Source organism: Nesoenas mayeri (genome assembly GCF_963082525.1).
Source record: "Nesoenas mayeri genome assembly, chromosome: 16".
Classification (NCBI taxonomy): domain Eukaryota; kingdom Metazoa; phylum Chordata; class Aves; order Columbiformes; family Columbidae; genus Nesoenas; species Nesoenas mayeri.
In genome coordinates, this window is record NC_137562.1 from 9,841,168 (window position 1) to 9,858,850 (window position 17,683).

General features: G+C 59.4%; 1 protein-coding gene across 2 annotated transcripts; it reads left to right on the top strand.

Moving 5' to 3' along the window:
- The first annotated feature begins 255 nt into the window (after positions 1 to 255).
- Positions 256 to 16,109, top strand: RGS19 (regulator of G protein signaling 19). Of its 2 annotated transcripts, none has more exons than XM_080354758.1 (6): positions 256 to 282; positions 11,294 to 11,430; positions 11,584 to 11,720; positions 12,568 to 12,642; positions 13,811 to 14,045; positions 14,843 to 16,109. In XM_080354758.1, exons 3-6 carry the CDS (start codon positions 11,620 to 11,622, stop codon positions 15,029 to 15,031), a joined length of 600 nt encoding a protein of 199 aa, XP_080210884.1. In that variant the 5' UTR covers positions 256 to 282; positions 11,294 to 11,430; positions 11,584 to 11,619; the 3' UTR covers positions 15,032 to 16,109. The 2 variants fall into 2 exon arrangements, with proteins under 2 accessions (XP_080210884.1, XP_080210885.1); XM_080354759.1 differs by lacking the exon at positions 256 to 282 and adding an exon at positions 8,784 to 8,882.
- The last annotated feature ends 1,574 nt before the right edge of the window (positions 16,110 to 17,683 follow it).

Here is a 17,683-nt window from a genome sequence, read left to right on the forward strand (position 1 = left end):
TGCTGGATGCCCATACCAGGTGCCGGTGCGGGTGCTGGGTGCCCATACCGTGTGCCGGTGCCGAGGCGCTGGGTGTGTGTCCCTGTGTGTGTGTTTTGACGTGAGGAAGTGCCAAAGCTGCAATTGCTTTAGGAAGTCAATCGCAGGGGCCGGGGGACGCGTGCGCAGTGCAGCCGCTCCGCTCCCGCTGCCTCTCCCTCTCCCTCCGGTGCCGAGCCCGGAGGCAGCGCAGAGGCGGCGGCCGGGGGCGGCGGGGCCGCGGACGGCGCGGATGCCCGGCCCGTGAGTACCCGGTGTCCCGGCCCGGGGATGCCGCAGGGCTGGGGGGTGGCGGGGACACACACACACGGGCCCATATCACCCCCTCCCTCGCCCGGTGCCCTGCCCAGCCTCCCTCCCCGCTTCCCCGGGCGGACCCCGCTTTGCACGGCCCCCCCGCGCCCGCTTGCCGCGCTCCCTCTGCATGCGCCCCCCGCCCCAGGCATCCTCCCTTTTGCACGCTCCCCCCCCCGCCACCCCGCTTCCCGGACACGCACCGAGCACGGCGGAGCGCCGGGGTTGATGGAGAGGTCGGGCTGTGCCTGTGTGTCTGTCCGTGTGTGCGTCTGTGTGTCCGGCTGCTGCCTGTCACCAGCCCCATGTGCGAGGGCTGGCGGGGGGTGGGGGCAGCGGGGTGCTCCGTAGGGACCGGCCGGCAGGGCGGGAGGGACCCCAGCACCGATCGGGGGGGGCATCCCCGCCGCATCACCTCGGGGAGGGCAGGGCTCCTGCGAGGAGAAGGAGGATGGAGGGGGAAGGAGGGGGGCACCTTCCAGCCGCAGGGCCGGCTGCACCGGGGTTTGCCCAGCCCGGGGGGGGGACCTTGCAGGGGGGGTCGCCCCCCACGGAGGCCTCCCCAGTCAAGGGCTGCCCCGGCCCCTCCTGAACCCACAGGTGGGTGCCAGGGTGGTGCTGGAGCATCCTCACACCGACTTTGCTAGGCTGGATCCCTCCCTGTGCGGATCCCCTGATGCAAAGGGCTGCAGTGATGGGGAGCCCTGACCTGGCCAGCATGGGGAGCACTGTGGCTCAGGGGTTTGGCTGAGGTGACAGCGGGCTCCGGTCCCCACTGGCTTCTCCAGCAGCAAAGCGGCCAAAGGGTTGGACAGAGGGACCCGGCTCAGTGGTGTCCGGGACACAGCTCTCTCCCACAGGGATGTTACATCTGAGCATCACCCAACACGAGCCCATCTCGTGGACAGTTTCGTGGGATGTCGTGACTTGGAGCTGTGTCCCCATAAGTGAGGGATGGAGAGGCTCTGGTGCAGCTGCCGAAGCTGCTCCATGTGTGGATCGCGGTGCGTCTCTGGGCACAGAGAGGTTCCCCCGGGAAGCTCCCTCTCCCCGCCGCTTCCATGAGGCTGCTCTGGCGCGGATCCATGGCCTTATTTAAGAAACTAAACAAAAAGTGTTAAGTGAGTGGGAGGGATTTCCCTGCTGCGAGGGGAGTTCATTCCCCTCTGGATGCGTCTCCACCATCCCCGTCAATAGAGACACTCGTCCCGTGTCACACTGGATGAGCACAGCCCGTGGTGTTTGCTGGCCTGGTGGATATCGTTTTCTTTGGGAAAACGGGTTGCCCCAGTGGGCACATATTTCAGAATATCTCCCAAGGGAGAGCACCACATCAGATTTCCCTACAAGGATTTTAGCTCCTCCGCGTCAGCCCTTCCCCACAAATGACTCAAGCCGCTAATCAAAATACAGTCGTGTTCTTCAGCAATTAAACTAACTCCACCTCATAAGATTATAGTGGAGAAGCATGAATTTAGTGACATGGATATATCTCAATCAGGGCGCGGGTGCCCATTTTGATATTGTTATTAAAATAAAGAAGAAACCGAAGGCAGATAATCAGATAATGCAACTCAAACCCAGAGAGAGTAAGGGAGAAAAATACCTTGGCAGAGTAACTGATGCTGAGTCCGCCTGAGATAGGGGAGCAGCACATCTCTGCCACCTCCCAAAATGCATTCTCTCCTGCCTTTGCTTATCTTTGGTTGTAATCTGTTTTAGGCTGGACTTGGGCTACAGCATCTTGAGTTTCAACTGGGCTCCTGCAAAGGGGGCGGGTGACCTGAGTGCTCAGGGCTCTTCCCTCTGAACAACAGGTCCAGAGTGGCAAAGCAACCTCTGTGTTGCTCCTCGGTGTCTGCAGAGCGTGGGCTCAAGCTGCTGTGGCTTTTCTTCCACATTTTTATCCTCTGGGCAGAATCATTTTGCAAAGTCAGCTCAAGAGGAGGTAAGAGTCACTGCTCCTGACCCATCCCGCGAGATGCTCTGCCTTTCCCTTCCAGCTCCTCCTGCTCCTTGGGCTGGTCTCTTGTACCACACCCTGACCGTGCCTGAGCGCCCCAAAAGCGGAGTGGGGCTGGCAGCATCGCTGCCTTTGTGCCGCCTGCCATGCGTTCTTGGGGTTCGGTGCTTCGGGCTCTTGCCTGGAATAACAGCGGGTTCCGGGTGAGCCGGTGCCCGCGGCCTCCGCCAAGACTTCCCTCTGCTCAGTTCCTTATTCGCCGCTGCACATCTCTGTCTGCATTTCCATCACGCAAGCTGTTCAGGGAGGTGTGGATCTAAAACCAGTTGTTTATACATGTTATTTCATAGCTATCTCTTAATTTGTGGGAGGAGAAAAGATACTGGACCTTATCACTGGTTATTTTTGTCCCCCAGTGTGTTACAACATGTTTTTTGCCCATGCGGAGGACAGGATGGGGGAAGAGTGTCCGACATCTTCTGTGGCGTAAGAGGGGAAGAAACTGAACTCACGGGCTCGTGGGGCCTCCAGCAGTCCCACCGCAGACCGGGAAGCTGCTCTGGGTGCCCATCACTGCTCCAGCTCCCGCCGGCTCAGGGAACGGGCATCCAGCCCCACCAGCATTTCCCTTTTATAGTGTCCTGCACCCAGTGCTGCATGAGCCTCCTCCGGCTCGTTTCCACCAGCACTGGGCTCAGCCAGCTCGTTCCTTTCCCCAGCTGCTTCACCATGGGTTGTCCCACCCAGCATGGGGAAGGTGACTTGCAGAAAGCCCCGAATCCTTATTACCGCAGCCGTGCGGTGGTAGCGCTGAGCCGCAGCATTGTTTGTGGCAAATAACTCCACTGGCCGTGCCTGTGGGTTTCAGGACACCCGTAACTTTTCACAGGAGTCAGATGGCTTAAATGGTGCTGTGCATGTGCTGCAGGAGCTGCCAGCTCCGTGCCGAGCTGGGGACGAGCTGTGGCCGTGCCAGTCCCCAGGCCATGAGGGGTGTCCCCTGTGCATCCCCCCAGTCTGCCCAGGTGCTGTGTGGGACCTGGGTACGTGGGAACCGGTGGCTTTGGGGTAAAACTACAGTGAAGGCAAAATCCCGGCTCTTGCTGGATCCTGAGCATGTGTAAAAGAAGGCAGTAGCCCCTGAGTTTTGATCAACCCTTTACCCTTCTGCAAAAGTGCTCTCTGGGAGCTTGGAGAATGATTTTATTTCTATTCTTTTTGGCTTGAAATCCACTGTGTTCCTTTTTTTGGGAGAAACTGGTGACAGAGACGTCCTGCCTGTGACCTGCCCCCTCCCCAGCCACTGGGGTGGGCACGAGGGGCGATGCCCCAGCCCACCCCATCAGCTCCAGCCCACCCTATGGGCTCCAGCCCACCTCCTCGGCTCCTCTGGCCACACAGGAGCTCGGCCATCCCAGCTGAGTTACAGGGACAAGCAGGGAATGTTCTGCCTCTCGCCCATCCTGCAAGCCTCCCGCCTTTGGCCATTTTGTGGGAGCAGAGATTTAACCGGGGTGGGAGGGTGGAGCAGCAACAGCAATGAAAACACCAACAAAGTCCTTTGGGGTTCAGGTTTAACATTCAGCTTAGACATGGAAAAAAGGGGTTTTCCTGACAGCAGGAAAATGTGTGGTAGAGGTTTATAACATGCCACCCTTCCAGTTCTCTAACCACGTGGAAACAGCCTCGGTTGACCTTTTGAGGGTTCTTTGCTCAGACTGCGAAGATCTGCTGGGTTTGAGGGCCCAGCTTTGCCACAAACCTGACTGGCTTGTCCGCACTTGCCCGCTCTGGAGGCAGAAAGGCTGCAGAGGCTCCAGGGTAGCAATGGGACGGGAGCAGAGCTCCCGGTGTCCCCGTGGCTCTGGGTGCAGGGGACAGGCTGTGGGTGCACTGGCAGCCCTTTCTCAGAGCTGGACTTAGATGCTGGTTGATGATTCCCAGATGCTGGTTCAGTGTAGAGGGGGTCAGGGAGCCAGCAAAGGGAGCTGGGGTTAAGGGTTTGGGTTTTCCCATTGCTCCCCTTCCTGCAGGCATGAACCCACCCGGGACTTTAGTTTCTACCGTCAGACAGCAAATGCCCAAGCAGTGTTCCAGTGCAAAGGGCAGGAGAAGAGCAAACAGGTGCATATTGGCATTAGCAGGCAGGAGCCCTGGAAAATGAAAGGAAAGCCTCCAGCTAGCCTTGGAAAACAAGAAAAACCAAGGAAGGATGCTGCCTGTGAGTCTGGCAGGGGTTTCACCAGGAGAGCGCCCACAGAAGGGATTTGGGGCTGTGGAAGTGCCTTAGCGTGACAGCGGTGGCAGGTGAGCTGCTGTGTCCCCTGACGGCACAGCCACGTCCTGCGGCGTCCAGGGACTCGATGAAGGCATCGCCTTGACCTTCACGTCAGGGTTCTCACTGAGATCCCCAGCAAGGGAATCTGCCACAATCTGAGCATAGAATGCCTGCTGTGGGCACCCACCCACAGCCAACAGCATCGGGATGCTGCGGGTGCCGGGCACTGCCCGGGGCTGGCAGCCACCTCAGTGGCACAGGGGCCATGCAGGGTGACAGCGTTTCCTTCCTGAACCCCGCCGTCTTTCTTCCCCTTTGGTTGGGTTTTAAATAACTGGTGTGACCAGTCTCAGAGGACACGAGTTGCTCCAAAGCTGGCCGTTGTTCGTCACGCCTGGGCCGGGGCAGAGCATCGCTGCTGTCCCAGCACTGGTGAGGCCACGGTCACCGCAGCACAGGGGTCACATACGTCCCTTGGGATGCACCACAGACAAGGCATCAGGTCACCAAATCGTCCTTGTCCTGAGTATTTGCCCACATAACGGTCTCCTGGGGGACTCCTGGAGTCCCTCACTGTTGGATCAAAGTCTGACATGAGAGGAGGTTTCTTACTGGTGGAAGCAGAAGCTCGGCTTGGCGAGCTGGGGACCTGCAGTGACATTGGGTCTGGGGGATGTCCCAGCCCTGGGTGCTCACAAGCAAGACACCATGTGAAGCCAGACCCCAAAAGGTGCCTGTCAGGGCTGGCAGTGTGTGGGCAGCGGGGCCCAAATGAGCTATGGTGAGCAGATGTCCCTGGGGCAGCGGTGTGTGGGCAGCGGTCCCCTGTCCCCTGTCCCCAGCCCTGGCCTGGCCAGTCGCACCGCTGGCTGGGCTGGCTGCTGGGCTCAGCCCTGCCCTGACCACATCAACGTGGAACAGGACTGGACCTGTCCTCGGTGCAGCCAGACCCACCTCCTGTGACAGCTCCCAAACCTCCTCACTGTGCCCAGCCGGGTCTCCGGGTGCAACCAGCGGGGTTTGGTTTTGTGCTGGGGCAGAAAATCGCCCATCGGCTGCGTTCGGGAGCACTCGGAGCCGCAGTAAGCGACCCTTTGATGCAGTGTTCCCTTGCAATGCAGGGTCCCTCCTTTTCATCCCCATCCTGGGTTGATTCTCTGGTTCCTCATTTCCTTGGAAGGGGCAATTCGTCATTGTCCTATCCTTGGTCCTCCTAGCATCCTTATACCCCAAATTACCGCTAACACCCCTTCCTCTCCCCCGTGGTCCCCAGGGGACATGGTGCTGCCTGCACTGGTGTGCACTGGGATGGGGACATATGGGTCCTGTGCTGGCAGCTCCCCATGAATGAGGAGCACCCCACCACCCACCTGGCTCAGCTCTTCCCTGGCTACACCGATGCCAAATCCCTCCCTTTCCTCTTCCCTCCTGTCAGCTGCCAGGCTCCTTCCATGTGGTTTAGCCCCTGCTGAGTATTGATTACCATGACCATTACCAAATGCTTCATAGGAATCTGCCTTAACAATGCTGCGATACCTCTAGTAATAGAAACATAATTGTCAGGGCTTGCCTTAATAAATCCCCCAGCTGATTGTCACGGGTGCTATTTTTATGCTATGAAATAATTAACTCTGTTTCAGTGCGAGAGCTGGGCTGTCTTGGAGAGGTTCATGCCGTCCTTTCGGGAGGGCTCACAGTGGGATGTGGCTCAGAGGATGCTCAGTGCAGAAATACACCCCGGAGAGGGATAGGGAGCAGAGGAGATGGCCAGTCTGGAGAAGGATGCTGGCATCGTCCCCTTTTCAGCAGGGTAGGTGCCCACAGGGCTGTTGGCCCTTGCAGTGTGAAGGACCGGGGAGGTGTTGGGACACGACACAGCATCTCGTGGTTCCTCTGGCCAGGACCTGCCTTTCTAGTCTCGGGGAATGGCAGAAAAATCACTGCTGGGCAGAGGAGCTCCCCAAAGGCGTCTGCTCGCTGCCGCCACGTGCGCGGGCACATCTGCCGGTGTTATCAGTAACACGCGCTCAGCGGGATGCAGCCCAGTGCTGCCACGTGAGTGTCACCACCCCCTTGTCCCAGCGGGACCAGGGGACACCGGCGCTGCCGGTGCCTGGGACCCCTGACACCTCCGTGCCGGTAGCATCAGGGTCAACCCAGCCCTGTCCCTGCAGAGCGGGGGGCTCGTGCCTCCCCTCTGGAGTCTTTTTCTAATAGATTGCTAAAAGGGGGAGAAAAAAAAGAAAAGCAAGACTAAAAATAGCTCCTAAAACTTCCTGTGGCGCTGGCAGGTGGCTGGGCCAGGCGGCGGGGGCGGGCGGCAGCTGCGGGGCTCCGCGCTGCCTGCCCAAGGGGTAACCCCGGCACAGAGGGGTTCGGGGGTGCCAGCCCCCCACCACCCGCTGGGGCTGCTGGCAGGGCCAGCCTGCCTCTGGTCTCAATCTGTGGTTGGTTTCAGCCAAATTTGGCAGAGAATGAGGTGCTGGGTCCCTGAAGGCGGGGGGGCTGCGGGCTGGGCTGAGCCCTTACGAGACATTGGAGAATCCCGCAGCAGTGTGGGGGTGGCTGGGGCTGCTGGGCTCGGCTTGCACTTGTCCAGCGTGGCCAGTCTGACCGGTGACGGGTGTTTTGCAGCTTCTCTGAGGCTTGGAGAGGGGCTGATCCCAGTTTGGCTGGGGATGGGGTCTCTGCTGGCACCGGCTGGGGTTTGTGCATCGTCCGCAATCTGTGATGAGCAGCAAAGCTGTCGCCCTCCTGGTTCTGACCCGTAAAATACAAAGGGAAGGTCTCTCCTGGGGCAGAGAACTCGTGCTGTGGCTGGAGAATTAGAAATACGCTGGGTGCTGGTGTGTGCCCCAAGGCTGGTGAGCTGGGGGTGCTGGGGCTGCCCGTGGAGCGTGGCCACATCCCAGGAGCTCCGGGCTCTCAGAGGCATCCTGGAAAAGCATCTGGAAAATGAAAGAGGTTCAGGTGAGCAGAGGAGCAGAGCGGTGCCGCTGCAGCGATGGCGGGGAGGGTGCCGGCAGAAAAAGGGGCTGCTGGAGCAGAGGGTGACTTTTGGGTGATGAGGGAATTTCTGCCCAGCCGGGGTGGCATTTGGGATGATGGTGCTGCAACCGCGTTGGTTTTTGGGTGCTGGGCTGTGCAGTGTTGGGAAGAGAGGAGATAACGGCTTGGTGTCCCCCGGGAGGATGAGGGAAGTGGTGGTGCCGAGGAGGACGCTGTGCCGGGCTGATAGTGGGCATGTCCCGCTGCTGGGCGCCCGGGGGAGCATGCAGGGGATGCTGGCATCCCCCCTCCCTCTTTCCTCCCTTTTTCTCCCTTTCCCACCTGCGTGAGGCCATACGAACGAGGGGGCAGAGACCACAAATAGGTTTCAGTGGGTGCAGCGCCGAGGCCAGAGCCCTCTGCCTGCCACGGTGCCGAGGGCAAATTTAATCAAGGAAACGGAGGTTGGGCATCTGATTTCTCTCTCTCTCTCACTCTTCTTTCTTTTTTTTTTTTTCCTGAAGAGGTAAAAAAACCCAAACAACTTTGTTTATGAGTCATTCATGGCTGAGGGAGCCGGGCTTCATGGTGGGCAGGATGGACATCCCCGCATCGCAGGGACGATGCTGCTGGGTGGCTCTGACTCAGCCCACCCTGGGCACCGACCCCTTCCCTCGCTGCCACATCCTGGCCCTGCGGGCAGCACTGGAGCCTCGGGGACACCCGGGGCACAGCGTGGCAGGAGGCACCATTGCTTCGAAGCCACTTCAGCTGGGTGCTGGGGACCAGCCTGTGCCCACCCTGGGGACATGTCCTGCATGTCACTCCTCGGGGAAGCCACACTCGCCAGTTTCTCGGCTGTGGGGCTGTTCCAGTGCCCCTGTGCCCAGGCAATCTCCAAGATGCCCGGGAGCAGCCGGTGCTGCAGTCGGTGCCCGTCGCAGCCGGGGGAGCCCAGCTCAGGCAGCTGTGGGACCCGGCTGAGGGGTGTGGAGCGGGGAGACCACCTGGCTCTGCCGTCACCATGGCTCGCTCTGCCCCGCTCCTGCCCCGCAGGGACAGCCAGCCCCATGGCACAGCAGCCGGGCCCTGCGGGGCTTTCCCAAAAAAGGTCTGAACTCTTCGGTTGAGTTTGCCACTTCCCTTACCACTCCCTTTCCTGTGAGAGGATGTGTTCGGCCGCTTTTCTTTTCTCTTTCTCTCTTCTTTTCTCTCCCGTCTCCCCGCCCGCAGACCCGGCGATGCCGCGCACCCCCTGAACTCGCTGGGGTCACCCTGGCAGGCACCCGATGCCACCGCCGTGCGATGGCCAGGCTGCAGGTACGGACGTGCCACCGGGTCCCCCGGCAGCCACAGCACAGGGTCAGGGGGGCACACGGGGGCACGGCAGCGGCCGTGCGGGGGGTGCTGTGCACCGTGTTGGTTTGTGCTGGTTTGCACCCACTCTGCAAAGCCGGGGGTGGCCGGAGAGGGATGTCACACTGCTCAGGGCATCGTCCCTGGGCAGGATGCTCAGGGAAAGTGGGGTTCGTGGGGAGGTGTCATCCCCATGGCTGGTGTCTGCCATTGCCCCAGCTGTGCCCACACAGGCACCCCAATGCTGTAGCTGGCACAGGGTGACTTTGGTGACAGGGTGCTTTGTGTGCAGCCATGCAGGACAGGGCTAACCTGGTGTAAGGGGAGGTTTCGCTTTGAAAGTGATTTTGGCGAGCGCTCGTCTTGTCTGGTTGCGTGGGGGGTCCCCTCTGTGTTCGGGGGGAGGACGGGGCGGTGCCACCCTTGTTGGGGACGTTACGGGCGCATGAGCTGGGGACACCCAGCACATGGGAACTCCCAGGCCAGGTTCTGCAGCCACCAGGCAGTGATGGCAAAGGCTCATGAGGGGCTTGGGGAGCTCGTGGGGTTTGGGCCAGGGCAGATTTTGGGGTGTGTCTCCTCTCTGCTGGCGAAACGTCCCCTTTTTGTCAGCCTTCCTCTTTTTGCAGCCTCGCACGCACGCTCGCCTTCCCTCCGGTTCTCGTCGGCTCCGTCACCCGCCGGCACTTCCTTATCCACCAGCACCGGTGCTGGGGCTGCCGGAAACAGCCCCGTGGCACGTGGGCCCCGCCGGCACGGCGGGTGGGCACTGTGGGGTTGTTAGGGGATGCATGGGGCTGGGAAACGGGCCATGCAAACCAAGAGCACACCAGCATTGTCTTTTGGTGCAAATCCACAGCACACCAGCGTTGCCTTGTGGTGCAATGGACCAGGGGGGCCTTTGCAGCCCTCTTCTCCTTCCCTGTCCCCCTTGGTGCAGCCTACGCAGCCGAGTTGGCCCCGGGTGTGTGTCACAGCACCCAGGATGGGCAGTGACCTGGTTCTGCCTCCCAGCCGGGTGCTGAATGCAACCGGTGGGTGCGGGGGTGGGATGCTCCTTGCTGAGGGATGCTGCTCCATCCTGATGCTTCTCCGGGGCATTTCGACTCAACCCCTTGCAAGTTTGCTCTGGCCAAGGCCAAGCACCAGCTGCAGAAGCTAAGTGCCTGGGAGCCCCCCTGGAGCAATGCCACACACTGTCCCCACGTCCCTGTCCCTCAGCCACCCCCCATCCGCCTGCTCTGCACCCTGGGGCCGTGGTGGAGCCTTTGCTTCGGGGTGGGCTGCGAAGGAGCAGGGTTTGCCCAGCCATCAGGTTTTCCTGCTGCTCGCCCCGTTCCCACAACCTCATCTGTAATTAGTGCCGCAACCCCGCTGGGAGCCGTGCCCGGAGCCGTGGGGTGAGCAGGGTCGGCAGCGGGACGGTGTGGGGCGGGCAGGGGGAGAGCGGGCACAGGACTGGAACAGGGTTGGTCTGCGGGAGGAAAAGGAAAGAGGAAAAACTGGGGGGTTAAAGGGACCTGAGTGCAGCACGGTGGGAGAGGGAGCAGAGCCTGGTGACAAGGTCACAGCCATCCTGCCAGCGCTCGGGGCTATAAATAGGGACAATTGGGAGTGAAACACAGACTCTCTCCTTTTTCGTTCCTGCAGGAGTGATGGGAGCCAGAGAGAGGGTTTGTGAGGACCCAGGCAAGGAGCTCATGGAGTGCACTGCTGGCAATGGCCGGGCTGGGGACAGGGGGACTGGATTGTAGCCATGGGCTCACGGGGACATTCTGGGGACAGCTCTGTCCCCAGCTGGGACCTGCACCCTGGCTCCATCCCCTTCAGCAAGTCTGCGCAGGACTCGGATCCAATGGCATAGGCAGGGACAGGCAGGAATGGAGAAGGACAGACAGGGACAGTCAGGCCATTGCAGAGCGCTGGACTCGGACATGGGGCAAGTTTTAGTTTAGCACTGGGAGCTGTGAAAACTCACCCCCCCACATTTCCTTCCACTCACATGATGCTGTGAAGTGGCTCTGACTTCCCCATCCTGGCCCAAACACACCAGGGGGGTCCAGCAATGCTTCCCCATGGCACAGGGCACGGCTGGGGGTGCACAAGTCCGGTGCTGAGCCCCCAGCCCTGCCCGGCACCAGCAGCACCACTGGAGCGTGGGAGGGGTCCTGGGCAATGCATGGGGCTGGCAGAGCATCTGCTGCTGTGTCTCACCCCCCTTTCCTTCTCACTTCTTTTTCTTGCACCGTTTGCCCCATGACCAGCCCACTGCCTGTGAAGCGCTTTCCTCAGCATGGAGCATCCCCCCAGAGCCACTCGAAGCCAGGGGGTCCCTCTGCAGAGGTGACACGTGCTGCTCCTCTTCCTCTCCACAGGCTCCACCCAGGAGGCGGCAGGGACATTAGCCGGGGGGTGACACGGCTCACCCGGGCGCTCAGAGGAGCGGAGAGCAGTAGAAGAGCCCCCGAAGCACGACCCACCCCCGTGCACCGTGTATGAGGCTGGGACGCAGGTGAGCCGGGGACCATCTCGGTGGCCAGGATGGCAGGCGGGAGCCAGAAAGAAATCACAGCACAGGGTCCCTCATTTATCTCCGGGTGCTTGCACATAGCAGGGGATAATCGGCAGCAGCAGCTCACCTGCTCCCTGCCCTCCTGCTTTTCAGTACGCAGGACCCGCGTCCGCAGAGACACCCCTTCCGATGTCCCGGCATGAGACTTCTCCAGCAACGGTGCAACCGGCCAGCAACCACCGTCCCAACGCCTGCTGCTTCTGCTGGTGCTGCTGCTGCAGCTGCTCCTGGTACGTCCATCCCCCTGCCCGCCCCGGCCTGAGCATCCCAGAGAGGCCAAGGGCCTCATCAGCCACTTGCCCGTGGCTGCATCTCAGGCCAGACATGAGGAAGGAATTTTTGATGCTGAGGGTGGTGAGAGCCTGGCCCAGGTTGCCCAGAGAGGTGGTGGATGAACCATCCCTGGAGACATCCCAGGCCAGGCTGGACAGGGCTCTGAGCAACCTGAGCTGGTGAAGATGTCCCTGCTCATGGCAGGGCTTGGATGAGATGAGCTCTGAAGGTCCCTTCAACCCAAACTCTTCTGTGATTCTATGATCTCCCAGCCTCTCTGTGTATCCCCAGCTTCTCCTTCTCTGGGTAGCCCAGAGTCTGAAGAGCCCATCTGCTCTTCTCCATCCTCAGATATCCCTCCTGTACCCCAGTTCTGGAGCAGACAGTGACCAGTACTGACCATTTTGGGGCTCAGATGATCCTAGGGTGGTGTGGGCAGGAACGTGCCCGCAGCTTCACCCACCCACCCGCTGGGGAGAAGTTTGCACGTTTCGTGTTGTGTGGGCGGCTCGGGACGATGTCGCAAGCAGGAAGCACTGCGGGCGGCGCCGGGCGCCGAAATTCGAAGAGCCAAGGGAAGTTGGCTGGGGGCCACTCTCTCCTTGTTCCATCAGCACCCCTGGGGGCAAGGGACAAGGGGACAGTGACACCTCAGATCTGGCACTGCTATCCCATGCCTGGCTTCTGGGCTGGACCAATATTGGGGATGCTGGTTCCAATGGAGGCAATTTGGTGGCCACGGCTGGTTGAGGGGGTTGAGGTGGGTCCCCAATGCCCCTGACTACCTTTCCATCTCCCCGTTAGGAACGAGGACCGGGAGCGAGCATGGAGGGCGTCCCGGGAGACCAAACTGGAGACCATCCCAAACTGTGAAGCGTGGTGAGCGCAGGGGCAGCGCCGAGGGGGTGGGCACGGGGGAGAGTGGGGTCGGGGTGCCGGGACTGGGGGGTTCCTGGACAAGAGGAAACAGCCTCAAGTTGTGCCAGGGGAGGTTGGGGTTGGATCTTGGGAACAATTTCTTTCTGGAAAGGGCTGTGGGGCACTGGAACAGGCTGCCCAGGGCAGTGGTGGAGTCACCATCCCTGGAGGGGTTGAACAGATGCGGAGATGAGGTGCTCAGGGACATGGGTAGTGCCAGGCGTGGGTGAGCGGTTGAACTTGATGATCCTGAGGGTCTATTCCAACCGAAATGATTCTTTGGTCTATGATGCTTCCAGCAGCATGTCCCTGGTTCCCACTGGGAAATGGGGAGCCCAGAGCCCTGGGCTGCAGCCCTGCACAGTTTTGCCCCTTGGATCCCTTGCAAAAGGAAACTGAGACACGCAAGGACCTCAGCAGCTTGCAGGCTGTGTCGCAAGGGCAGAGCCTCATCCTGTTGGCAGCTGGCTCCAGGAGTGCCCCACACCGAGCACCCATTCCCTGGGGGACAAGTACAAGTCCCTTCATCAGCCTGGCCATGAGTGCTCCCTGCAGTGCCTGCTGCAGCAGGGTCAGGGGTCAGATGTGTTAATTAGCCACTGATAATTACTGATCCTGCACCACCTTAGTAAGTACTGAGTGTTTGCTGGGGAGTAGCCTCCTTCCCTCCCCAGCTGTGAAGGATGATGGACCCATGTTGGTCTCTCTCTGGCTGGGGGCTCAGCAAGGGAAGAGTTTTTTAGCTTCCTTCCATGTTTGTGTAAAGCCAGCACTAAAATACATCTCAGCTTGTGAAATTCAGCCGAAATCAAGCCCACGCTCCAGCCTGGCTGAGCGGAACTGGGACAGACCCTGTGAGCGACCTCCAAAAGCCTCTGAAATAAGATGAGCCTGAGCAGGAGCGACCTCAGTGGGAGCACAGGGGATGCGTTTGGGCACGGTCCCCCTGGGATGGGACGAGAGATGATGTCCCTGCTCATTGCAGGGGGTTGGATTAGACTGGAAGGTCCATCCAACCCAAACTATTCCATGATTCTATGAGCATGGCTGAGCCGTGCAGGGAGGGACACAGTGGGGACCCCCAGCTGGCCCTAATGCTGTCCCCTTGCCATCCCATGGGACCTGATAGCACCAAACCCACGCCAGAGGAGGTGCGGGGCTGGGCACAGTCCTTCGACAAGCTGATGAAGAGCCCGGCGGGTCGCAACGTCTTCCGGGAGTTCTTGCGGACTGAGTACAGCGAGGAGAACATGCTCTTCTGGCTGGCGTGTGAGGAGCTCAAAACCGAGTGCAACAAGCACACTATCGACGAGAAGGCCAGGATGATCTACGAGGACTATATTTCCATCCTCTCGCCTAAGGAGGTACGGGGCTGAGCCCCTCTTGGGGCTGTTGGTGGGGGTGGCTCAGGCTAAAATGGGGCTGGAGGTGTTTTTGCCGCTGCAGCCCTGCAACGATATGGGGATGGAGCATGTTGGGGATGAGTCTGGCACGGTGGGCAGCGGTGGAGGGAGCGACCCTGCCCCGCAAAGCAGCCAGAACACAGGCGGCAGTGGGATCACAGGTTGTGTTGTGGGGCTGAAACCTCAGGAGGGCACCAGCGGGCTGAGGAGATGCTGCTGCATCCCAGCAAAGAGCATCCCCAGCGTGAGGACACCCCAACCCAGCTCCCTGTGCCCAGCAAGGGGACACGGGGAGCACCTGGAGACCCCCTTGCCTCTCACTGCAGCTCTCTCCATAGCACTGGTGTGGTACTGGAGTGAGTTCAGAGGAGGGAATGGAGCTGGGGAAGGGGCTGGAGCACAAGTGTGATGGGAGCGGCTGAGGGACCTGGGGGGTTCAGCTGGAGAACAGGAGCTGAGGGGAGACAGAGGCACAAAGAAATGGCCTCAGGTTGCACCAGGGGAGGTTGAGGTTGGATCTGGGGAACAATTTCTTCCTGAAAAGGGCTGTCGGGCATTGGAACAGGCTGCACAGGGCAGTGCTGGAGTCACCATCCCTGGAGGGTTGAACAGACGTGGAGATGAGGTTCTCAGGGACATGGGGTAGTGCCAGAGGTGGGGGAACAGTTGGACTTGAGAGCTTCACCCAGGGGTACAAGAATGGGTACCAGAGCTTGTCACTGGGAATCCCTCACCCCATTTCTGTCCCTGCCGCCCAGGTGAGCCTGGACTCGCGGGTGCGGGAGGTCATCAACCGCAAGATGCAGGAGCCGTCCTCGCACACCTTTGATGACGCGCAGCTCCAGATCTACACGCTCATGCACAGAGACTCCTACCCTCGCTTCCTGAACTCTGCCATCTACAAATCGCTGCTCCAGAGCGTCTCTCGCTCGTCCTCGGAGTCCTGAGGGTGCCCGTCAGCTGTGGGGACACCGGTGGGGGTCACAGCGGCTGGGGGGACCCGGTGCCTCCTCCCTGCCAGCTCCCGCCGAGGTTTTTAGCTTTTTACCTATGAACCGTCACCCTGGTGTCTGGGCCACCCTTCAGGACTGTCCCCAGGGCTGGTGCCACCGCGGCGGCGCAGCCCAGGCTGGCTCGTACTACTGAACCCATCCCCGTCCCCGCCGCTGGCCGGAGCGAGCCGGGGGGGCTGGCGGGAGTGTGCGGGGTCCCGGCTCCCCCTGCACCCCCTTTTGAAGAGGTCACTTTATCCCCCCTCCGCCACACCTGGGGACATGGCACGTCCCCGTTTCCCACCTGAGGCCCAGTTGAGGACTGGGTCGGGGGTTTTTTTGGGGAGGTGGGAGGGAGGTTGATTGTTGTTCTTTTCCTTTTTTTTTTTAACTTTTTATTTTAAATGCTTTTTTTTGTTGGCTTTTACTGGGGGACTCGAGGGGTGGGAGGGGAGGTTTGAGAAGTGTCTCTGTACATATAAAAACTTGCCAGATTTACGTCACTCCATCTGTTTGAAGTGGCCCAAGGGATGAGGGGGTCACCCTGGAGCTCCGTTTGTGTTCCCAGACGGGGACAAATGGGGTCGGATGGAGCACAGGGCAGGCAGCACCCCCAGGGCCTTGGTCCCCCATCTCCAAAGTTGCCCAAGGGGCTCTGGAGGGGACAGAAGGGACTGTGGGACCATGAGGACGTGCGTGGAGGGTGGGGGGGATACCCTGCAGCTGCCACCCCACCAGTCCCCATCACAGCCGTCACCACTGGTCCAGCCCTTGGACACGACACATCACCCCAAATCTGGAGCATCCTGCATCCTCAGTTCCGGGACCTGAGCGAAGGGGAAAACACACCCAGCAGCAGGAGAACCCCGGGCTGGTCCCCAGCTGGGCATCCGCACAGGATGGGAAACATCACAGGGAAGATATATAATATCTGTGTATTTTTGTACAGCATGAGGAACGGTCACTGGAGCCTGGGCACCCAGAATTAAAACATTTCTGCCGGCAGCCTCTGCCCTCAGTGCTGAAACGAAGCCAAGGCCAGGTCCTGCTGCAAACCAGCGCTGGCCTTTGCTTTTCCTGCCCCAGAACAGCCTGTGGTTTCCTATTTATCTGCCCCTTTCCCTCCTTCTCTCTCCATCCCTTTCCAAGAAAATAGAAGGGACTCTAGTTCTTTTTATTGAAGATATTGTTTAAGCAAACAAAAAAAAACTTCTCTCAGCTTTTTTTGTTTGTTTGTCTCCTTCCTAGTGGCACGGCTGCGTGGAAATTCATGTCAGGAAATTTAGTTTTGTTTGCCAAGCTGGAGATACAGTTCAAGAAAATGTATTTTTGAAAGAGCCCAGAGATAGCTCCTTTGTTCAGGAACGTCAGTATTGTTATGATTTGATTATTGGCAGGTTTTCCCCTGCCCCACCACAGCCCCCCCAGCTTCTCCCCTGTGCACTGGAGAGGTTTGAGTTCTTGGTTTGCTCTGTGAGTATCTGCGGTGGCTTTAGCTGGAGGGTTGGAGGTTGAGCATCCCTGGAGGCAGGTCAGAGCTTCTGCACCCCACAAAGCACTCAGCCCAGGGCAGACCCCACTGCCACCAGTTAATCCAGTCTCTTGTTCCCCATCATAGCACTTCTAAACACCTTAGAAGTGACTCTTGGCTTCTGAGACACCTGGTTATCCAGCAGCATTTCCCTCACTGGCAGTTCTTGGTGTTATCCCAGAAAATGGCCCAGAAAAATGCCAAGATGTGGTGTTTGCCCCTAGGACTGAGGGGCCCTGCTCAGGACTCCCTAATTCAGGATTAGCAGCAAACTCAGCCCAAGCCCAACTCCCCTCTTTCCAGTACCACAAGAAGAAAAACAACAGCAAGTGGTAATTCACTGGCTCCTGGTCACAGAAGCACCGTGGCCAGCCTGGGGTTCAGATCCTGAAGCTCTTTTTAAGCGCTGCTGTGAGGACACAGAGTAATCCCATTTGCCACGAGATTCGTGAGGCTTAAAGGAGTTGTCAGCATCTTTGAATCTGTTCCTTCTCAGGAGTGTTGGCTTCGCCCCACCAAGTGAAAGCCCCGAGCGAAGGATGGTGCCTGCAGCGAGCGCAGCCCACCCAGGGCTGCCAGCACGTTCTCCACGGCTTTCATGTGGCTGCTCGCTCCTCGAAACATCTCCAAGGGCTCTGGTGAATGTTTGCTGTCTGGCATGCTGAAAAAACACTGGAAATACTTGGGGTTTTTTGCTCTGAAATAGGGGAGCAATGCTGGAAGAGATGTGACTGCAAATGTTGCTGCGCTGCTTGTCAGAGGACTTCAAAGTCAGGGCTCCCCTGCATTGCTGCATCACCCCAGTTAAAGGCTAGGAAGAAAAGAGGGATTTTAAGCCTCAGACTTAAAGCTGTTGTGAAGACACACATAATTTCTCCACCAGGTTCTAGTTACCTCCCAGAAAGCCTGATCCTGCAGGTCCCCCTCACAGGGCCCTGTTTGCAGATGGGGCAGCCCAGGGTCGCTTTGCTGCCGGGTCCTCTCTTCATCTCTCCCCTTCCAAGCACTAACTGAGCTCACTTCAAACCTCATCCATTTAGAGCTAAGCACTAACAGTTCCCTCTGCTATCTGTAAT

Excerpts from the sequence above, each read along its gene's own strand:
- RGS19 (XM_080354758.1), top strand. The coding sequence starts at position 11,620 with ATGTCCCGGCATGAGACTTCTCCAGCAACGGTGCAACCGGCCAGCAAC. Across the intron at positions 12,643-13,810 it reads ATCCCAAACTGTGAAGCGTG|CACCAAACCCACGCCAGAGG; the intron begins GTGAGCGCAGGG and ends GGGACCTGATAG. Across the intron at positions 14,046-14,842 it reads CCATCCTCTCGCCTAAGGAG|GTGAGCCTGGACTCGCGGGT; the intron begins GTACGGGGCTGA and ends CCTGCCGCCCAG.